This window comes from Sphaerodactylus townsendi, linkage group LG13, assembly GCF_021028975.2.
Source record: "Sphaerodactylus townsendi isolate TG3544 linkage group LG13, MPM_Stown_v2.3, whole genome shotgun sequence".
Taxonomy (NCBI): Eukaryota; Metazoa; Chordata; class Lepidosauria; order Squamata; family Sphaerodactylidae; genus Sphaerodactylus; species Sphaerodactylus townsendi.
In genome coordinates, this window is record NC_059437.1 from 11,375,729 (window position 1) to 11,399,562 (window position 23,834).

Consider the following 23,834-nt stretch of genomic DNA (forward strand, 5'->3'; position numbering starts at 1 on the left):
GGGGGGGGGGGTGGGGGGGGGGGGGGGTGTGGGGGAGGGCGGGGTGGGGGGGGGGGGGGGGGGGGGGGGGGGGGGGGGGGGGGGGGGGGGGGGGGGGGGGGGGGGGGTGGGGGGGGGGGGGGGTGGGGGCGGGGGCGTTTTGGGGGGGGGGGGGGTGGGGGGGGGGGGGGGGTGGGGGGGGTGGGGGTGGGGGGGGGGGGGGGGGTGGGGGGGGGGGGGGGGTGGGGGGTGGGGGGGTTGGGGGGGGGGGTGGTGGGGGGGGTGTGGGTGGGGGGGGGGGGGGGGGGGGGGGGGGGGTGTTTGGGGGGGGGGGGGGGGGGGGGGGGGGGGGGGGGGGGGGGGGGGGTGGGGGGGGGGGGCAGCCAGCATGGACTGGGACACCGAGCTTTGGGTGAGCAGTCAGCGCTCGCCACCTGCCCCCTTCCCCCTGGGCTCCCCGCACTGCCCGCCAACTCTGCTGCCCTCCTCAGAGATGCAGACAGTGTGGGGGGGATTCCTGGCTTCCTCCCCCGCCTCATCTGACCACCTTCATGGAGGAGGCAGCGCAAGGCGGGTCCTGTGGCCAGGCCTTGGGGGGGGCGCGGAACTGGGCTGCTGGGCTGACTGGGACAGCCCCCCTCACACACCAACCCAGAACTGCGCCCCCTTCTGCTGTGCTGTGTGCCCCGAGGGGCCGGGGCTGAGTTGTGCAGGGAAGGCCCCGCAGGGGCTGGGCAAGGGAGGCGTGCAGGGGCTTTGCAGGGTTTCTCACCCCCACCCCCAGAGGCAGAAAACTCCGTTCTTGCTCCGGGCTCCATTTTTTGTCGATATGCCCCTGGCCTGCATGATTTGAAAGTTGCACCCCAGATGTTGATATTTATTTATTTATTTTCTTCCGTTATCCATCACCTTTCTTCCCAGTACCACCCTGAATAATCCAGCTTAGCCAGGACTCCACAGAGTTTAAGAACTGAGCAGGTTGCCCATGGTCAGTAATTGGATGAGAAGATGGGGATTGCTATGCAGATGAAGGCAATGATAAACCATACCTGCTTCTCTCTTGCCTGGAATGCCCCATAAAAGTGGTTGCCCTGAGTCAGTTGTGAATTAGCAGCACATTCTTCTTCTTCTTCTTCTTCTTCTTCTTCTTCTTCTTCTTCTTCTTCTTCTTCTTCTTCTTCTTCTTCTTCTTCTTCTTCTTCTTCTTCTTCTTCTTCAATATGTTGATGCAGTCACCAGGGAGATCTGGGATCCAGCGTCTCGATGCTTCTCTGCTCAAACCAGTTTTCAGCATGGTGGGAAGAATCTACTAGCATCCATGCCTCAATGAAAGAAACACAAACCCTTTGTCGTGCCCCCCCCCTGAAATTGACAGCTCCTCTGGAGAAGCCCCTGCTGCAGCTGATAGCTCACCTGAGAAAGGCTTATTGAATCCTTGCAGAAAGAAGCCACCGGAACCGGTAGAGCCTGAACCCACACAGGCTTCTGGCTCAGAACTAATCAGCAGGCCTAAAGCCGATGCTTGCAGCGCTGAGTCTCCAGAAGCAAGCCTGAGGTGCAGATGGAGATTGAGACTGGCCTTAAAGGAGAGATGCCGCTCAGCAAGGCTACAGGTTAGGCATTACCCAGAGCCTTTGCAGTCCCAGGCAAGTTGCTCTGAGGAATTAAAAGCCTTGGGCAGGAACGGCAATTGTGGTTGCAAGGTGGATTCTACCTGAGCTTGACTCTCCACCATTGCTATCTCCAGACCTGATTGACAACAGACTGGCTTTTGACCTTGATTCTTGAATTCTCCTGGTTGTTGTGTGCATTTCTGGCATTTGACTCCTGGCCTGATTGACTTCTCTTTGGGCTCTCCCACAGACTTGGTAATGTTGGTAATATTCTCTGCTAAACCACCGACAGCCAAGGCTCAGCTCTGAACCTCCTCAGTACTGTGTGTTGCATTGGCAGCACATGAGCCCTGCCAAGCTTGCACACCCCCTCTGCCAGCACCCAGACTATGCTGGGATAAATTTAGGAAAAGGTGGAGTGGAATTACAACTGGGGGGGGGGACACTCTAGGCATTGAAGTTTTTCTGACCTCATCTGAGAAAAAACGGGAAGGCTACGAGTTTTTCTGAGACCTGTTTGTATGTGTGTGGGAGTCCATTACCACCAACTTATGACGTGCAGAAAACAAGAGCAAGAAAACTGACCAAAGAAGAAAGGTCATTTCCCAACAGAAATGAGCTCTGAGTGCAGGTCCTTCATCAATACCATCCCAATCTAGCTCCCTTACTAATCAGAGCCAGAAGCATATGCTTCTGCTGCTATTAGCAGCCAACAGGGAGTGCTGGTTAGAGAGTTGGACTACAGATAGAGCCAGGGTTCAAATTCCTAGATTGCCTGGATATTCACTAGGATGATGTCACAGTTTCAAACTCATGAGAGCCAACGGGGTATACTGGTTGAGAGTGACAAGCCTCTGATCTGAGGAACTTTGTTTCCTCCTCCTTCAGATGAATCTTGCTCTCAGCCTCACCTGTCTCACAAATGTGAACGTTGTGGGGAAGGCAAGGCAAATGTATACAATGACTGTTTTCACAGAGCCTGTAAGACGGACCTGTTCCACCAGGCATTTGGCCAGCCTGGTTAAATACTTCTACCATTCCATTTGGCCTCTGGGGGCACATGCGGTGTGGGAGGGGAGTGCAGCTAGACATCATCTGCATTTTTATGGGTTCTTGTATTATACATATTGATGTTTTAAATTATGGTTTATGTATGTTTTAAACTGCCCTGAGCCCTCAGGGGGAGGGCAATATATAAAACGAATAATAATAATAATAATAATAATAATAATAATAATAATAGTAATAATAATAATAATAATAGTAATAATAATAATAATAATAGTAATAGTAATAGTAATAATAATAGTAGTAATAATAGTAGTAGTAGTAGTAGTAATGATGATGATGATGATGATGATGATGATGATGATGATGATGATGATGATGATGATGATGATGATGATAATAATAATAATAATAATAATAATAATAATAATAATAATAATAATAATAATAATAATAATAATAATAATCTGCACTGGCAGATTATGTCAAATTCAGAAGGCAGCCCTGCTGGGATCCGCATGAATACTACGCCGATACATTACAACTTCCTAGGCTTCTGGGTGAAGCTCGAATTGTAATGAAGGCCAACAACCAGCTAAAGATCTGGCAGCTGTGAAATCTACCATAGTAATAATGATAATAATGATAATAATGATAATAATCTGCACTGGCAGATTATGTGAAAGACAGTGAAGAACCAACATTGATGGAAGTCAACAGCAGAAAACTGGTCAAAGTGCAAAAGACAACGAGTGAATACCGTAAACATACAGTGCAAAGCAGAAGAGAAAACTGGCAAAAGAAGGCTCTCCATGGACAGTTCCTGGAAAAAACTGAGGGCAAAATTGACAAGGAAAAAACCTGGTTGTGGCTCACAAATGGAACTCTGAGAAAGGAGACTGAGAGCTTGATTCTTGCAGCCCAAGAACAAGCAATTCAAACAAACGCCATCAAAGCCAGAATTGAAAAGTCAACTACAGATCCCAAGTGCAGACTCTGCAAGGAAGCAGACGAAACAATAGATCACATACTTAGTTGCTGCAGCCTGCAAGAAGATCGTGCAGATGGACTACAAGCAGAGGCATAATACTGTTGCTCAGATGATTCAATGGAACTTGTGCCACAACTACCATCTGCCTGTGGCAAAGAACTGGTGGAATCACAAACCTGAAAAGGTCACTGAAAACGAACATGTAAAACTACTCTGGGACTTCCGAATTCAGACTGACAAAGTTTTGGAACACAATACTCCTGACCTCACGACTGTGGAAAAAAAAGAAGTGTGGATAGTCGATGTTGCAATTCCTGGTGACAGCAGAATTCATGAGAAGCAACTGGAAAAACTCACACGATACGAGGATTTAAGGATTGAACTACAAAGACTCTGGCACAAGCCAGTAAAGGTGGTCCCAGTGGTGATCGGCACACTGGGTGCAGTGCCTAAAGACCTTGGACGGCACTTAAAAACAATTGGCACTGACAAAATCACCATATGTCAGCTGCAAAAGGCCACCTACCTACTCGGCTCTGCACGCACTATTCGTCGATACATCACACAGTCCTAGATGCTTGGGAAGTGTCCGACATGTGATTTAGTACAAAATCCAGCATAGTGGTCTTGTTTGCTGTGTATAACTGTTTTTGTATCAATAAAATAATAATAATAATATTAACAACAACAACGTTGAGACTCCTTAAAGGCAGAGAAAAACGAGGTATAAAAACCAGGCCTTCTTCATCATCTACTTCATGGCATTGTTGAGAAGCTAAGCATGAAGGAAGGAAAAACCCCTAAATTGGACTGAGTTCCTTGAAGAAAGGGGTACAATAGAAATGTGATTAGTTCCTTAGGACAGGTCCTCCAGCACCATCTCCTGCTTTAGTCCTTTCATTGGGCATGGTCAGGGTGTAGCAAACCACTGTGCAAGAGCCAACCCCTGTGCATCAACAAAGCCATTGGGTAGCAGCTTAAAGGACCTCTGCACTTAAAGTACTAAAGAATTTACTAGTTGTAGTTCTGCTGCTTAAATGAAATGGAAATTATGCCTGAAAAAATATAGAGTCCCATTGATCAAGTGCAACAGCTTTCCCTCAGACACAATGAGTTGGATCCAAAGGATTGCAAGTGGATTTCTGCTTAGTGTATCGAGGGGAAATGGTACCCGGGGACAACACCTTCTCTGGGTGCCTCCTGCCCTCCCCCATGCTTGGGGGTGGGGCTTGGGGCACCGAGTCCCGCCCCACCTCCCTGCAGGCTGCCTCCTGCCATCCCCAAGCCCTAGGGAGGGCAAAAGCTGCTTGCATAGAGGCTGGGGCGCAGGGCGCGGTGGCAACAGGTGGTCCAGGCACATGCTGTTTCATAACATAGGGGGCGCCCTATGCCTCTGCCCCATCAGACCCCCTTCAGGGTGCACACCCTGTCTTTAGGCGCCTCCACCATGCTGATCCAGCTCTTCCGGATTGGTCTGGGAGAGGAGGGGGTGGGGGGGTGATTTTGCATCCCCTGCCATTGCGTCTGGGGACAGTTGATCCCCTCTGTCTCCATGGGTGCTATACCCCTGCTGCTTAGGGAGGGGGGAAATGCTGGAATCTCCACTTTGTACCAAGTCCTTCCTTGGTGAGCACATAGCTTGCCGAATTCCTGGCTTTTGGATCCAACACTAGGCGCCCATCCCAGAGACATTGCGGAGCAATCTCACAAACAGTTCCAGTCTGGCTGGGCTCATGATTGTAACTTTGTGTCAACAGTCCCAATTCTGGGCAGCCATGTTTGCTTCGCTCCATCCCCTGCCCTTTACATTCAATTTACTGAACTCAGGAACATTTTCTAGCTTCCTTTGTAGAAGGCAGACTCTGGCCAGCAAGAGAATCTTTCATATTCTACCAAATTAGAAAGCTAAGCCCATGCCTGAAATAAGGCAATGGGTTTGGGAATTATATTAGATTTAACTGTCAAAGAAAAAGAATAGCTTGAAAGAGAAGAAGTTGCCAAGATGCTGGCCTGCCTTCTGCAGATTTGCAGCACAGCAAATTGAGATGTTTAAATCTACCATTTTCCCCTTATTAAATTAAATTAATTATATTGTGATGTTTTATGATGATCATCTGCACTTGAAAAAGGAACACACTTCCTTTTAAAGAAGTCGCTAGAAATATTTAGAATGGAAATGATTTAGAATGGAAATTATTAAAATTTTGGAGCCAGATACCCAATTGGCTGTACAACTCTCCAAGGCACATGTGACAAACTCACGGCCATCCAGATGTTCATGAACTACAATTCCCATCAGCCCTTGCCAGTATAGCCAATGCTCATGTTGGGAGGGACTGATGGGAATTGTAGTTCATGAACATCTAGAGGGCCGTGAGTTTGACACCCCTGCTCTAAGGGACCTTGCCCAATCACTGTTGAGACCCAACCTATCTCTTGGATTGTGAGAAGGATAAATTAAGGATAGAATAGAATAGAATAGAATCTTTATTGGCCAAGTGTGATTGGACACACAAGGAATTTGTCTCCGGTGCATATGCTCTCAGTGTACATAAAGAAAATACATTTGTCAAGAATCATAAGGTACAGCACTTAATGATTGTCATATAGGTCTAGTAAGCAATCAGGAAACAATCAATAGTAATAAAAACATAAAATGTAAAATCATAAAATAAAATGAAATGTCAGCACAGGCTATAGTCATACAGTCATAATTGGGAGGAGATGGGTAATAGGAATGATGAAAAAAGTAGTGCAGTAATTATATAATAAATATATAATAAATAGTTTGACATTATCGAGGGAATTATTTGTTTAACAGAGTGATGGCATTCGGGAAAAAACTGTTCTTATGTCTAGTTGTCTTGGTGTGCAGTGCTCTGTAGCGACGTTTAGAGGGTAAGAGTTGAAACAGTTTATGTCCAGGGTGCGCGGGGTCAGTAACATTTTCACAGCCCTTTTTTGCAGGCATACAGGTCGTCAAGGGAAGGCAGGTTAGCAGCAAGGGATTTTTCTGCAGTTCTGATTATTCTCTGAAGTCTGTGTCGATCTTGTTGGGTTGCAGAACCAAACCACACAGTTATAGAGGAGCATGACAGACTCAATGATTCCTCTGTAGAACTGTATCAGCAGCTCCTTGGGCAGTTTGAGCTTCCTGAGTTGGCGAAAGAACATTCTTTTGTTGTGCTTTTTTTAATGACATTTTTGATATTAGGTGACCATTTTAGGGTCATGAGATATGATGGAGCCTAGAAATTTAAAGGTCTCTACTGTTGATACTGTGTTGTCTAGTATTGTGAGAGGAGGTAGGATGGGAGGGTTTCTCCTGAAATCTACCACCATTTCTACGGTTTTAAGTGTGTTCAGTTCTAGATTGTTCCAGTGGCACCACGAGGCTAGTTGTTCAACCTCCCGTCTGTATGCGGTTTCATCGTTGTCTCGAATGAGACCAATCACTGTTGTATCATCTGCAAATTTCAGTATTTTAACAGATGGATCGTTTGAGATGCAGTCATTGGTATACAGAGAGAAGAGAAGTGGTGAAAGTACACAGCCTTGGGGGGGCCCCTGTGCTCATTTTACAGGTGTCTGATGTAATTTTTCCTAGCTTCACCTGCTGTTTCCTATCTGTTAGGAAGCTTGTGATCCACTTACAAATAGATGGAAGAAAAGGAAGAACTATATATGCCACCTTGAACTCCAACAAGGAAAAATAGGATAAAATGTCATAAAAACAAACAGAGGCATGAAAGGACTCACTAGTTGATATAGGAACACAGATAGACTCCTCCCTGTTGTTAGAAGCCTTGGGTGACAGGAGCAAGTATCCATTCTGACAGCTACTACAGGCACCAGTAGCTGCCCTTCCATCCCTCCTTCCAAAATGGCTGCTAACAATCACCCACTTGCTGTCTGGTGGTGCCTAACTCTGTAGCAGACTAAGTTTTCTGTGTTTCTGTTTTCTTTGTTTCTGAGGTGGTGAACTTTTGTCTGGGCTGCTCTGCATGGAGAATCAAGTGACAAATAGAAAAAAAAAACACTAAGCATGTGCAATTGCTGCATTAAATAATGTAAAAGTGAAGTGGAAATGTCTCCATTTATTTTTCAAAAGAGAAACAAAAAGGGAAAGTAATGACATTAATAAATTAATGCATATTATAGTGGCATCTGGCTTTTGGCTTTGGCGGGTTTGGTCAAAGTTCAAACAAAGAGAAAGGATGGAGAGAGTCAGAACAGGAGCCAGTATCTACAATGTTTTGTTTGCCTTGGCTTTCAAACTATGGTGAGTTTTCTTGGAGCAGTCACATGATTTGATATTCTAATTTCCTACTTTTCAGGCTCTCCCTATTCTTGGTAATTTTTTTGCTCAGACCTGGTTTGGTAGGATCTGCTGTTGTAGTTCAAGGCAGCTTTGCAGGCAGTGTGAACGGGAAAGGGCACACTTTTAAATGTTCTGTTCGTGTCGGCATCATTTTCCATTTGTCAGCCACATTGTCCTTCCGCTCCAACAGTTTTACAAAAAGACGATTGCTGTCGCACTACAGTGCAATAATGTTATAACAATCCATTGCCACAATCTACTCGGTCCTCTGAATTTCCAGGCTTCTTCTGTTTAACTAACAGCCCAATCCAAGGAAGCTCAAACAACTCTTGGGGCAGCAGAGGAGCGAATCCGCTGGTGGGCGACCACACTGGCCCTCCAAGTTGGCCACGCATGGCACAAAGCACCATGTGAAGAAGAAGAAGAAGAAGAAGAAGAAGAAGAAGAAGAAGAAGAAGAAGAAGAAGAAGAAGAAGAAGAAGAAGAAGAAGAAGAAGAAGGAGAAGGAGAAGAAGCAGAAGAGGAGGAGGAGGAGGAGGAGGAGGAAGAAGAAGAAGAAGAAGAGGAGGAGGAGGAGGAGGAGGAGGAGGAGGAGGAGTTTGGATTTATATCCCCTCTTTCTCTGCTGCAGGAGACTCAAAGGGGCTGACAATCTCCTTGCCCTTCCCCCCTCACAACAAACACCCGAGAAGCTGTGACTAGCCCAAGGTCACCCGGCTGGCGTGTGTGGGAGTGTACAGGCTAATCTGAATTCCCCAGATAAGCCTCCACAGCTCAGGCGGCAGAGCTGGGAAATCAAACCCGTTCCTCCAGATTAGATACACGAGCTCTTAACCTCCTACGCCACTGCTGCTCCTGTACTGCTAATGGTCCCACCAGCATGATGGGGGCATTCCAGAGTGTGCTTGAGGGTAGAGTCGACATTACTTGTCTTCCACCCTGGTAGCTTCCACCCTGCAGCCTGGACCTCCTCCCCCCCCACACACACTTTTGGGTGGAGTAGGTTTATGCGGCCCAATGAAGGGCTTTCTGAGATGGGGAGGTTTTTCGTCTTTTTCCCCTCCCTATGCTGCCAAAAAGCCTTCTGGAGGAGGTGGGGCACTGTGGCAGCAGCGCCATCCCTGCCCGCCTGGGCCACTGGATTGGGTTGCCCAGCTTGGAATTTAGAGGAAGGAGAAGATTGCAGCAATTGATCATTATGCTATCGTGCTATAGTGGAAAAGCAATTACCGTTTTCCTCTCAAATCCCCCAGTAGCCAGAGGGGAAAATGCAGAGAACATGGTGATTGATCAAGGAAAGTATGGCGCTCCTTTGCCAGTGCAAATGCCTCTGTGAGTGGTGATAACAGGGAAACAGAAAATCCTCACTATGCAGATGCAGCCAATAAAAGTAAAGCTAGAATGGAACATTTCCAGGGGTCTGCAACCTGCGGCTCTCCAGATGTTCATGGACTACAATTCCCATCAGCCCAGTTGGCCATAGTGGCAGGGGCTGATGGGAATTGTAGTCCATGAACATCTGGAGATCCGCAGGTTGCAGACCCCTGCTCCAGGGGGTCCTCCATAATGAAACAGGATTCTATAGCCCATTGAAATGATTACTCTATGCATCATCTTTCTTTTACAGCACCGTCTTGTACCTTTGTAATTCCACTATGCCAGGGGTCTTCAAACTATGGCCCTCCAGATGTTCATGGACTACAATTCCCATCAGCCCCTGCCAGCATGGCCAAGTGGTAGGGCTCATGGGAATTGTAAGCTGTGAACATCTGGAGGGCCATAGTTTGAAGATCCCTGCACTATGTCCTGCTTAGGCAGTTGGGGTTTACATTGTCTTTCAGTTCCATAACCCTAATCCAGTTGTATCATTCATGGGACGTTATATGCTGTACGACTGCTTTGATTGCCATCCTGTAATCTGCCTTGAGTCTCACAGAGAAAGGCGGATTATATATAAATAAATAAAACTGACAGGGAATATTACCAATCAGCAAACAAAACAGCTTTTAGTAGCAACAATAAGTTTTTATTTCTACGGTGGGTTTTTATACACTTGTGGCCTCCTTTGCGTCAAGCATACATTCCCTTCTGTATTGATTTTCAGTTATGCACACCTTCTGCCCCCTTCGGCAGTCACCCTGCCCTCATGTCAGAGATTCCCTGTGATTACTGAAAGCTCTGAAAGTCTGGCTTTTTCTTTCCCTTTCACAGGGAGAGCGAAGAAGATCACTGCGCATTAAGGTTTCTTCAGGTTTTCTCACTCTTTCACCCTTCCGCTCCACACACAACAGCTGTTCCTCCCACTCTTTGGGCCACAATCAGAAAGGCATTCTTTGTTTTATTTAATGCTGAAGGTCTATCGCTGGAGTGATAGACCCTTGAAATCAACATGGTCTAGGAAAGACTAAAGATGGCACAAAAAAGTGGCAGGCAATTCCCCCCCCCCCCCCATGGAAAGAACAAGAACATGACGGGTGGGCAAAATGGCAGATCAGCTCACCTATGGACACTTTGCAGGAGGAGAATCCCTGTGCAAACAAAAACTTGTGGGAAAACCCCACTGCAGAGCTAACAGTCACAGGGTAAACGGAGTATGCATAAATAGCCAGAGTCTCTACCAATCATTGCTGGTTTACAAAGGTCTTTCTTAATTTGATATCAACAGCATCCCCTAGCCCAGGGGTCTGCAACCTGCGGCTCTCCATGCTGGCAGGGGCTGATGGGATTTGTAGTCCATGAACATCTGGAGAGCCGCAGGTTGCAGACCCCTGCCTAGCCAATATTTCTTGGCCTTTGTTCTGGTGTATTGCACTTTTGTGTAGCTACTGTATTATTGCATGTGAGAGAGGGTGAGTGATTTCTGCTTTGATAGTGTTATGTGAGTGAACGTTACTACTGAAAGCAAACTCTATGCTGGGGATAATTAGGAAAGGAATTGAGAATAAAACTGCAAAGATTGTCATGCCCTTATATAAAGCAGTGGTGCGACCGCACTTGGAGTACTGTGTTCAGTTCAGTTCACATCTCAAAAAGGATATCAAAGAGATAGAAAAAGTGCAGAGAAGGGCAACGAGGATGATTGAGGGACTGGAGCACCTTCCTTGTGAGGAGAGGCTGCAGCGTTTGGGACTCTTTAATTTGGAGAGGAGACGTCTGAGGGGGGATATAATTGAAGTCTATAAAATTATGCATGGGATAGAAAATGCTGACAGAGAGAATTTTTTCTCTCTTTCTCACAATACTAGAGCCAGGGGGCATTCATTGAAAATGCTGGGGGGAAGAATTAGGACTAATAAAAGGAAACACTTCTTCACGCAACGTGTGATTGGTGTTTGGAATATGCGGCCACAGGAGGTGGTGATGGCCACTAACCTGGATAGCTTTAAAAGGGGCTTGGACAGATTTATGGAGGAGAAGTCAATTTATGGCTACCAATCTTGATCCTCTTTGGTCTGAGATTGCAAATGCCTTAACAGTCCAGGTGCTCGGGAGCAACAGCCGCAGAAGGCCATTGCTTTCATATCCTGCACGTGAGCTCCCAAAGGCACCTGATGGGCCACTGCGAGTAGCAGAGTGCTGGACTAGATGGACTCTGGTCTGATCCAGCTGGCTTGTTCTTATGTTCTTAAAGCTCTAAAATAGGTCACTAGAATGTCAGGGAGAGCATTTCTTATGAAGCCTTCTTCTGACATGTTTGTATTGCTACATGGTATTTTTTTGGTCATGGAAGAACACTCGTAAATGCCAGCCTCCATTTGCCATCCGAAGTGGTACAGCCTAGAAAGGCATTTAGCACAGCAGAGAGAACTACACTTAAATAGCTGCCTTGCACCTTTGGAAACTTTGTATTCATCTCATGACAGACACTAATGCACATGGAGTCCTTGCAAATGGCTCAGTTCAGAATCAGACAGAACACCGTGTTGGCCCGTTCCAAAACATAAGCGTGTCAACTTTGCCGAGGACCACAGAAGAGGGGTCACATGCATAAAACATCCCGCCACAAGGTGATTTCAAGAAGCCAGCTTGCAGCAGAAAGACACTCAGGTGGGACTTCACCTTGAGCTTGCTTGTAAGATAAACCATCTTTCCATTGCTCTGCAAAAATATGACGCTTCTTTCCAAACATCATCAAAATGACAAACATTACAAGGATTATACAAACAATAAAAGGTATTTAAATATATATCTGAACATCACAAGGAATGCGGAGATATTGCAGGGCTTATCCTATCTCTTACTTGCGGTGCGAGTAGAGAAGATACTGGAGATTCATCATCTGGAGCAGGGGTCTGCAACCTGCAGCTCTCCAGATTTTCATGGACTACAAATTCCATCAGCCCCTGCCAGCATGGCCATGCTGGCAGGGGCTGATGGGTGGGGGGGTGGGGGGGGGGGGGGGTGGGGGGGGCGGGGGGGTGGGGGTGGGGGGGGGAGGGGGGGGGGGGGGGTGGGGGGGGGGGGGGGTGGGGGGGGGGGCGGGCGGGGGGGGGGGGGGGTGGGGGGGGGGGGGGGTGGGGAGGGGGGGGGGGGGGGGGGGGGGGGGGGTGGGTTGGGGGGGGGGGGGGGGGGCAAGGGGGGGCGAAGGGGGGGAGGGGGGGGCGAGGGGGGGAGGGGGGGGGGGGGGGGGGGGGGACGGGGGGGGTGCGGGTGCGGGGGGGTGCGGGGGGGGGAGGTGCCGGGGGGGGGGGGAAGCGGGGGGGGGGGGGGGTTGGGGGGGGGGGGGGGGCCGGGGGGGGGGGGGGGTTGGGGGGGGGGCGGGGGGGGGGGGGGGGGGGTTGGGGGGGCCTTGCCCTTCCCCCCTCACAACAAACACCCTGTGAGGTGGGTGGGGCTGAGAGAGCTCTGAGAAGCTGTGACTAGCCCAAGGTCACCCAGCTGGCATGTGTGGGAGTGCACAGGCTAATCTGAATTCCCCAGATAAGCCTCCACAGCTCAGGCGGCAGAGCTGGGAATCAAACCCGGTTCCTCCAGATTAGAGTACACCTGCTCTTAACCTCCTACGCCACTGCTGCTGTTGGGGGGGGGGGAGACGATTTCTGGCAGCTGTGCCTTAGGTGCTTGCGGAATCTTTGCAACCCAGCCAGAGGCGTTCCTCCCATTGGGCAAAGTGGGCAGCTGCCCAGGGCGCCACCTTGTGGTGGGCGACAAAATTGCAGGTTCGTTTGTGGAGGATTTTGTATTTTCAGTGTTTTTTCCGTTTTTGGCCTGCATGGGGCGCAGTTTTTAGGCTAGCAGCACCAAAATTTCAGGGAGTTTTTGGGAGACTCTCCTGATGATACGACACGTGTTTGGTGAGGTTTGGTTTAGGGAGTCCAAAGTTATGGACTCCCAAAGGAGTGCCCCCATCCCCCATTGTTTCCAATGGGAGATAATAGGAAGATAGAGGACTACACCTTTGAGGGTCCGCCTTTGGGGCCCCTGAACCAAACTTCACCTAAACTTTAGATAGTATCGTCAGTAGAGATCTCCACAAAGATACTCTAAGGGGTGCTGCTATCTTAATAATTGCACCCCTGACAACAGGCACCCCCTAAATTTCCTCAGATTCTCTTTTTAAATCCACTCCCTTCCTGCCAATGCTTGTTTTTTCTTTCTTTTATTCTCTCAATGCTTAATAAAGGTTATTATTATTATTAAATCCACCCCCTTCAGCATGGATTTAAAGGGAGAATCTGAGGTCCCCAGTTTTAACATTGAAAGGGATGCTGTTTCAGGGTGGGGGAGAATCCACCCCAAAATAGCATCACTTTCCGATATTTAAACTGGGGACCAGATTCAACCTTTAAGATAGATTAAAAGAGAGGAGGGAATCTGGGCTCCCTAGTTTAAACAAGTGATGCTGGAATGATTCCAGCATCACTTGTTTAAACTAGGGAGCCCAGATTCTCCTTTTAAATCCACCTTAAAGGGAGAATCTGGTCCCCAGTTTAAATAACATTGAAAGTGATGCTGTTTCCCCTAATTGGGGGGACTGGATACAACACCATAAAATGTTTTCATAGCAGTAATAAAACATTTTGAAAGCATTTTGAAAATGTATTCCAAAAATTATTTCTGCTGTGTGGATGGCCCATTGCTGTGTTCAGATTTGTGAGTTGGGGCTTGTTCTATAATGTGATGGTGACTTTGAACTGACCTGTGGAAAAAATCATTGCTTGGTCATGGTGGGGGAGGGTGGCTGCCCGTGGGGGGGGCATCAAACTCAGGTTTTGCCCAGGGCTCCAGTTTGCCTAGGTACGCCTCTGAACCCAGCACCCGCAGCTGCCCCAATCTCATTTGCCAGGCAGTGATCTGAGGAAGTGGGACCCACTGCAAAGGACGGGATGTCAGAGCATGCAAATTACAAACCACGCCCACCACATTCAGGAAGGTTTCTTTCTGGGTCTTAATAGTATTCTGTATTCCGTTCAGGATGGGCGTTCAGTTCCAGCCCCCCCTCCGCCCCCCACACACACTTTGTTCCAACTTTCAGTACCCTCACTCGTTCCCAAGCTGAGGTTCTTCTAAGAGGCCTCCAGAAGGAACTTCAGCTCCTGGTGACAAATGATTTGAAGCACTCGGGATAAACCCAACCCACCCTCGTTGTTCTTCAAGAATCCCAGTCCACAATGATGTCACCTTTCTATTTTTGCCCAGCTATCATCTCTGTAATGCCATCCATAATGTCCTAAGAGCTTTCCAGCCTCCTCCCCTGCCGCTCAGGGCAAGTTGCCCTCGATTGCGTATATTCTTAGTATTTTAATGGTTCCCTCATTAAGGTTTCTCCTTAGAGCAATTCATCCTCAGAGCATTAATTATTTAGCATCCTTCCAAAGACAAAGGAGCCCCTGAAAATCTGCAAAGCACCCAGATTTTCTAATATTCATACCCAGCTTTCCAATTGCAGCTGTCATGATGAAATATAAAGAAAATTAGACTTTGTTGATACCCGGGTTAAATGAAAAGACAGGAGAGGCGAGCTCGGAAAGCAGGCTAAGATTAATTTGTATCCAAGGACAGACTCTAAGGTGGGTTTTTTTTTAATCACCTCATCAGCTGTTAGGTTTACGCCTCAAGGAGTCGTCGAATTCGTATGTCTGCTTCAGTCTTTAAATTACTATTAATTCTAGATTCAGGGAGAGAGGCTCACAAAAGGCTGGATTTCAGATGTGTCCTGCAGGGCACACTTTGCCTTGTCAATAATGACACCATAAACCAGGTATGCCATTTGGGGAGAATGGGGAGGTTTTCTTCTTCCTGATGAGTCACAAGAGTAGCACCTTTTTTTTGGGGGGGGGGAGAACATGAGCTGTCTGATCCTGTTTTACACAGTAACCAGCCAGACACCCTGGAAAACCTGCAAGTTGAGAACAGATGTGGAGTCCTCCCCAGTGGTGGGATCCAAAAATGTTAATAACAGGTTCCGATGGTGGTGGGATGCAAACAGTGGCGCGGCCGCACACACGCACCTCCAGTCCCTATTGGGCAGGGAGGTTGCTTTAGTAACCCCTTCTCGGCATTCAGAAAAAATTAGTAACCACTTCTAGAGAAGTGGTGAGTACTGGTTGGATCCCACCTCTGGTCCTCCCCCTGTTGCCCCCCCCCCAAGTAAATGGACATGAATATTCCATTAAGTCACCACGGGTAACAGCTGTGAATCGGGGGGGATTACTTTGTCCTGTAGCAGTGAGTTCCACAAGCTAATGATGCATTGTGCACTTGCATGATGTTCCTCCTATATTTCTGGACACTTCGCTGGTTTGACACCAATGGTGAGCCATACAGAGGCTTGCTGTGTGATGACATGCTTCTACCGGTGGAGCTCAGCTCAACAGAGAGGGACAGAAGGGTACTGTGAGAGAGTGACAAAGGAACCAAGACGGTCAGGCTGGCAGGTGACTGATGAATGTATATCGTGTTTCCGCAAAAATAAGACAGTGTCTTATATTAATTTTTGCTCCCAAAGATGCACTATGTCTTATTTTCAGGGGATGTCTTATTTTTCTGTGTTCTGTTCGTCGGGCATGCTTCCAAACAAAAACTTTGCTACGTCTTACTTTTGGGGGATGCCTTATATTTCACACTTCAGCAAAACCTCTACTACGTCTTATTTTCAGGGGATGTCTTATATTAGTGGAAACAGAGTAGTAACACCGGTCGCTACAAGAGGTGGATTCATACCAGGAGCTGCATTTGATAAGTTTGCATGACAAATCCTCACAAGCAGGAAAAGTTCGATCTGTGATGATGTCATTTCTATAATTATAACAGTAATTGTGTGTGTTTCAACCATCTCATGGCAACCTCTTGTGGGGTTTTCAAGGCAAGAGATGAGCAGGGGTGATTTGTCATTGTTTTCCTCTGTGCAGCAACCCCGGCCGTCGAAGAACGAGCAAACAACTGTGCTCAGTAGATTTTGGGGTCAAGTTTTCAAAACTCAGAAATTTTCAGTAAAGCCTACTAGGCAATGCTGCCAGTGCTTCTCAAGTCCTCTCTCTCTTAGCCCTGCCACTCCAACTCCTGCTAAGCCTGGCTGACCCTGCAGAGCTTCCAAGCTCAGGTTTGGCTGGAACTACTTTGCCATAATTACACACTATTTAAAAGAAGAAGAGAAGAGTTTGGATTTATAGCCCCCCTTTCTCTCCTGCAGGAGACTCAAAGGGGCTTACAATCTCCTTTCCCTTCCCCCCTCACAACAAACACCCTGTGAGGTAGGTGGGGCTGAGAGAGCTCCGAGAAGCTGTGACTGGCCCAAGGTCACCCAACTGGCGTGTGTGGGAGTGCACAGGCTAATCTGAATTCCCCAGAGAAGCCTCCACAGCTCAGGTGGCAGAGCTGGGAATCAAACCTGGTTCCTCCAGATTAGATACACGAGATCTTAACCTCCTACGCCTCTTAACCTCCTACGATTTAAGCGACTGAAATGAGACTGAAGAGTATGCTTTTAAATCTTCCCCAAAAGTTGCCCTGATACATTGAAATTTCAGCTGAAATCTACAATAGCTCACAGAGTATCATGATGCATTCTCTATATCTTCTGACGGCAAGAAATTCCAGAGGCAGTGCTACCTGCAGTAATTTGAATGAGAAAACTCTGCAGACTTGGGACTTTTTTGTACATTTGCTTTATTTATAAATGACTATGTAGTGTGTACTTATCCTGACCTTCCTTCCAGGACATCCAAGCAGCATACATTATTCTCCTTTCCCCATTTTATCCTCCTGTATACCCATGTGACATAAGTTAATCGGGGAGTGTCTGGTCCAAGATCACTCAGAAAGCTTGATATCGCTGGGAGTTTGAACTTGGCTTGACCAGGTCTTAGTCAAGAGTTCTAACAATTATACCACCCAACTGTTACAAAAGGTGGAATTATTAAGTGCATAGAGGGACATGCTCTGTTGAGGCAGAATCAGCATGGCTTCTGCAAAGGGAAGTCCAGTCTCACCAACTTTCAGGGAGATTAGCAAAATGTGGACAAGCAACGATCTTGCACAATATACAAGAAGTGAAAGTACAAGAGGCTCTTTCACAGGGCAGGAAATCTGTTACCTACAGGAAATCTGTTACCTGGTTAAAAATACATCTACCATGTCATCTGGCCTCCCGTGGGCACAAGGGGGGGGGGCGGGGGTAGCCAGAGGCCATCCACATTTTTAAATGGGTTCTGTTTTTATGTAATTGGTATTTAAATTATGTTTTAATGTATGTTTTAACTTTGTTGTGAACCTCAGGGGGAGGGCGGTATATAAAATTAATAATAAATAAATAAATAATAAATACACCAGACCCCCAGAAAGGATGACTCTGCCTAGGCTGCTTCAGTCAATTCACAGCTCTCTCCTCTTTCCTGTCTCTTGCAAACTGCTTTTTAAATTTTTGACTGTTTTTGGCACCTTATTCCCCTCCCAGCTTAGAGGTAGACAAAACAAACACCCAACTACACCAAACACTCCACACTGTGCCGTGGAGAGAAAAGTATCTAACCATGACATACCTCTGAAGAGAAGAAGAGAAGAAGAAGATTTGGATTTATATCCCCCCTTTCTCTCCTGTAGGAGACTCAAAGGGGTTTACAATCTCCTTGCCCTTCCCCCCTCACAACAAACACCCTGTGAGGTAGGTGGGGCTGAGAGAGCTCCGAGAAGCTGTGACTAGCCCAAGGTCACCCAGCTGGCGTGTGTGGGAGTGCACAGGCTAATCTGAATTCCCCCAGATAAGCCTCCACAGCTCAGGCGGCAGAGCTGGGAATCAAACCCGGTTCCTCCAGATCAGAGTGCACCTGCTCTTAGCCACTGCTCTTAGCCACTACGCCACTGCTGCTCTTGTGCATCTTGTGCCCTTGTGCATCTCTGGCTGAAGCTTTAATTTCAGATGATGATTATAACCTGCAATAACTTAAGAAACAACAAAATGTATCCAAAGTGTGGTAGAACAGAGGAATCCGAAAGAAACATCTTACTGTGACATGCCTCTGAAGATGCCAGCCGTAAATGCAGGTGAAACATTTGGAGCTAAAACTACCAGACTACTTCCGCACAGCCCAGAAACTCACAAAAGCTAGCTGATTCTGGCCTTGAAAGCCTTCAACAATACATTGCTTTTCGTGAGGTTTTCTTTTTACATATTTGCACACAAACCATCTCCATCTTTCAGTTGCTGCAATGACCTTCTTCACACTCTCATCCAAGAACGCAGAGGTATCAGGAAACCAACTCCTGGCAGTTAGCTCCCTCAGAAGACTCATTCACACCTTCTCAATGAAACGAACTTTTTTTGTCCATGGTCCAGCTCCCATCAGGTACCACTTGTAGCCCATTCCATGGGCGTAGCTGCCTGGGGACATGGGGTAACCCATGTCCCCGGGTGCAACTAATCTTGTCACATGGGGTGCACAGAATCGGTCCCCACGTGACCAGATGCCTTCCCCCACGAAGAGTCTTTGGCCTCCCTCGGCCATGCCCATGTCGTCAAAGAGGATGATGTGGGCGGGGCCAAGGGAGCCTGAAGTCAGACGAGGCTCTCTGAAGTGCAGGCATGCAGGCCTCCCCAGGCTCCGTGGGGGAGAAGTGGCGCTCCACCCTCCTGGGCTTCCTGCAGGCAGGCTTCTGCCCTCCCCAGACCCTGGGGAGAGCAGTAGCCAGTAGCAGGGATGCAGGGGGAGGCTTCATGACACACAGGGGGCAGGGCTCTGCAACCCATGGGGGTGGGGCTCCACAACCCGCGGAAGTGGGGTGGGGGGGTGCCCGGAGGAGGTTTTGTCCCCGGGTGCCATTTCCTCCCCATACGCCTCTGGCACATTCAGAATCCACAAATCTGTATTAATATTTTTATAACTGGTTATCTTTTATGCATATTGTTGATACGTTCAGGCCACGGTTTATTTAACAGCTGTTTTAAAACGTTGTTTAAGCATTGCATTGGGTAACATAATGAAACATTCATGGGGTGGTTCTTGCTCCATTCTGGTGAGATGAATGGAAGTGAATATTTTTGGCGTGCGTAAGCAACCACATAGTACCTCTAAACAGTTCTCGTGGCGGGGGGTGGTGGTGGTGAATGCGTGCCCTTGTGCATCTCCGGCTGAAGCTTTAATTTCAGATGATGATTATAACCTGTAATAACTTAAGAACTCGGTTCTTCTCTGCAGAGTTTTTGATCAGCCAAATAAATTATGTTTTATCCTTAATTAAACACCTTGAAGAAATGGCACCAATATTGTTCTACAACCTTCTCTGCCCCCTCCTGTTTACCCCTCCCCCTCCAAATTATCAGGTTCCATTACAACAGCCAGGATTCATTTTGTAATTATTCTGAAGCTGCTGTTCTGTAATCCTCTAGTGAAACTCACTGATGCTTTAGTAGAAAAGATAATTAAAAGCAATAATTCAGTTTGTTTAGAGGGTATAAAAATTAGAGCTGTACATCATTGTCTTAAAAAACATCTTTTTGTGTGCTTTTACTGCGAGATGGATATTTTATCGCTGTGTTGCCATTTTAAAAAGTCAGCTACCATTTAGTCCTGTCTCTGTTGAAGAAAAAGTAGCAAAATGTGCAAAAGAAATTCGCGGGTTTCTATTTTTTGTGAAGAATCATTTCTCAGCATTTTGTCCTGCTTTTTCTTCAAGGTGCTCAGAGCATCTTCAGTGGTTTTCATGCTGTCCTGCCATGTGAAAGAGAGCAAAAGGCACAAAATTAATCTGTAGAATTCATGGCTGAGTGAAAAGTTGAACCCGAGTATCCCCTGTTCTAGTTCAACAGTCTAAGTGGTAAACCACATCAGTACTACATCAATACTATGAACTCATAATGGATCTCTGTCTGTCTGTCTGTCTGTCTGGATCAGGGGTCTGCAACCTGCGGCTCTCCAGATGTTCATGGACTACAGTTCCCATCAGCCCCTGCCAGCATGGCCAATTGTAGTCCATGAACATCTGGAGAGCCGTAAGTTGCAGACCCCTGGTCTATATCTATAGATCTATATACATCTGTATCTCATATAAGGATGGATGGATGGATGGATGGATGGATGGATGGATGGATGGATGGATGGATGGATGGATGGATGGATGGATGGATGGATGGATGGGTGGATGGATGGGTGGGTGGGTGGGTGGGTGGGTGCGTGGATCTCTTTCCAGGCATTGTTCAAAGTACTGATTCTTACCTTCAAGGCCCTAAAAGGCTTAGGACCAGGCCTTATGGTTGCTATTTCTGTGTTGGGATATGGCTGGAGGTAGAGCCTGGGGAAGGAGGGGTATGATACCATTTGTCCTCCAAACCAGGCCTGTTCTCCAGTGGAGCTGATGTCTGCAGTCTAGATATCAATAGTGATTCTGAAAGATCTCTAGGCCCCACCTGGGGGTTGGTAACTTTAGTCCCGGGTACCTGAAAGACCATCTCCTTCCATACTATCCAGCCTACCAGTTAAGAGCTGTCTGTCGAGCCCTTCTCTCTGGACCCCTGCCTTCACAAGTGAGGCTGGTGGTGACCAGATACGTTTTCTGTGGTGGCACCTCACCTTTGGATTGCCTACTCCCCCCTACCTTTTGAGGCTTGCCTGCCTACTTGACATTCTTTTAGGTTTCAGGCCAAAACTCATATATTTACCCAGACTTTTAATTATGGACGTTATCTTATCTGCTTTTTAATGTTCTGCTTTTCTTTTATTGACAGTTTTATGCTGCTTCTGACTGCTGTTTTCAGTAGTTTTTCTTCATACTGCGATTTTTGTGAGCTGTCTCTAGCAAGACTTTGAAGTGGCAGCATAGAAATATTCTAAATAAATAATACAGCATCATTTGTCTACACAGAAATCCATACTGAATGGCATTGACAGTTCCAGTGAGCTAATATGAAAATCTTTCAAAATTATGTTTCTCTTCAGGTCGGCTGGCAGCTAAAGAACCTGGTAAATGCGTTGCGTGAAGACCCCAATGGAGTCATCCTAACCTTGAAGAAACGGCCTCAGAACACCCTGGTATCTGCTCCTGCTCTTCTGAAGAATGTGCGGTGGAAACCTCTTGCCCTGCAGGTAGGACTAATGCTAATTTGGGCTTGCAAAGGCTAAGTCAAAAAGGTGAATGGGCTGGCCATACCTGGTCATTCCTGCAACACAGAAGACCAGCTGTTCAGAATTTTCATTGGGTTCTTGTTCTCACTGCCACCCCTTGCCTTCATTATTATCTTCTCCAAGTCTTGCAACACCTTTGTTCTTGTACCAAGAACCATTTCTTGAGACCCCCACACAAAATATCCAGGATGATTTATTTTTACTTAGGAGAATGCTTGCTCGCTTTTCAACAACAGTGTCCTTTAAATTATGCACCCAAAATTGCAGCGTTGAGCAGAGGCAAAGATACCAGGGGGCCGGGAGGTGTGCGTTGCACTGGGCACATGCCTGGGGGGGGGAATTGCCCCCCATGGCACCCCACTCTCCACGGTGCCCCCCTGCCCCCACACTTACCTTATTGAAACAGTGCAGGCTGAAGAAGCAGCCTGTTCCCTTCAGGCTGAAGATGGCCTGGTGGGAACTACACTTCCCAGAAGACCTTGCGAGCCCCAAGGTCTCATGGGAAATGTACTTCCCGCCAGGCCGTTTTCAGCCTGAAGGGAATAGGCCCCTTTTCCAGGCTGAATGAAGGTAAGTGTGGGGGGGCAGGGTGCCGCAGAAGGGGGGGTGGAAAACACAGAGTGCGCACCTGGCTCCGTTTGGCTCAGCTATGCCTCTGGCATTGAGCAAGAGGAGACTAAAACCAGCATCACAAAAATTGCCACATTTCTGTAAGCCAAGCAGATGCTCTACCACTGAACTATGGCCCCTCTCCTCCCTGGGCTTCCTAGCTTGCCCAGCTGAGGGAGTGGAGGAGCTATGCTGCAGGCAGGCATCAGCTGTGGCATGTCAGACAGATCAAGGTCAAGGCAGGTACCAGACAAAGGCATGGCCAGACAGTCCAGAGTCAAGGTGGGCAGCAAGCAAATGATAGTCAGACAATCCAAAGTCAAGCAAGTCCACAAGTTCAAGCAAGCAGGCAGGCTGACTAGGCATGGAGATACAAGATGTGGAGTAGAAAACCTGGTGCATGGAGCTTTCCAGTGAAACATACTCATTGCACCCAAGCAGAGCCAAAACCCAAGGCAGGGTTTGTATAGGAGATCCTGGCTAATGAGGCTAGGATCCTGCAAGGACTCAGTCCTCCTCAGATGCAGATGCCTCCATTTCTCAGAGCCTTCTGCCACACCTAGCAGCAATGCGAGCACTTCTCCTTTTAGCACTTGGCTGCTGCCTTTGTCTTTGCCTTCTTCATGCAGCTGGCTTGTTACTCCGCATATCTGAGGTAACTGATGGCTCTCCCAGCTGCATGGCATCAGGCTCTGCCATGGCTAGCAAGAAAGGGCTTGGAACTGGCTCTGCTGCCTGCAGCTCCAGGGCCACAGTGCCTTCAGGCTCCACATCAGATTCCTCGTCTCCCAAGGACCGGTTCAGGACAGGAGCTGTCCAGCCAGGGCAAGAAGCAGGCTCAAGGCAAGATTGCTGAGGCAGAGGAGCTGCTCTCCAGCTGAGCAGCTGGGTTGCAGACCCCTGAGCTAGGACAAAGGTTCACGGGGAAAGGCTGGTACAGCAGCAAAGTCCAAATGGCTACTGAAGACCTATATAACTGTGTCTGCTGCTCATCGCTTCCACCGCAATAGTGGAGCCAGTGCAGGTCACAGTTAAATCAGTTATTCAGCCTCATGAATTGGACTACAACAGGGGTCTGCAACCTGTGGGTCTCCAGATGTTCGTGGTCATGCTGGCAGGGGCTGATGGGAATTGTAGTCCATGAACATCTGGAGACCCACAGGTTGCAGACGCCTGGACTACAAGAAGCAAGTCCTCTGTCTTCTGGGATACATTCCAGCCCCATGCCCTTTTCTGTTTGGGGGTTGAGCTCCAGCATACACTAATGGGCTTTGGGACTCCACTAGGAACCACCAGTGTGGCTCCTCTGCCAGGCTTTTTATTGAGGGGAAAGGGGACTCCAGCTGCCTTCCCTGGTCCCAGAACATGTTTCTGTCCATGAATGAATGGTAGTGTAACTCTGATGCTTCATTAAGGAGTGATCCTTCAAGATCATGACCCATCTGCTGTCATTGGTTTAGCACATGTTTCATCCTGCCCTTCCTCTCAGGGGCTGAGGACAGCCTATCTTATTCTTTTCTCCTCCATTATATTTGCACATCAACCCTATGAGGTTGTCTGAGAGACACCCAAGTTCTTCTGGAAAGCGTATTGTCAAAGGCTTTCACAGACGGAATCACTGAGGTGTTGTGTGGTTTCCGGGCTGTATGGCCGTGTTCTAGCAGCATTTTCTCCTGACGTTTTGCCTGCATCTGGGCCTGAAGATGCCAGCCACGGATACAGGTGAAACGTCAGGAGAAAATGCTGCTAGAACACGA

At 47.8% G+C, this 23,834-nt stretch overlaps 1 protein-coding gene across 1 annotated transcript in view; it reads left to right on the plus strand.

The window, feature by feature from the left end:
- The window catches only part of LOC125442954 (connector enhancer of kinase suppressor of ras 2-like), a 358,128-nt gene that overhangs the window by 145,618 nt on the left and 188,676 nt on the right, over positions 1–23,834 (plus strand). Inside the window, exon 9 of the mRNA XM_048514758.1 lies at positions 21,283–21,429. Within this exon, the coding sequence (XP_048370715.1) occupies positions 21,283–21,429 (147 nt within the window). The remainder of the gene's footprint in view (positions 1–21,282; positions 21,430–23,834) is intronic.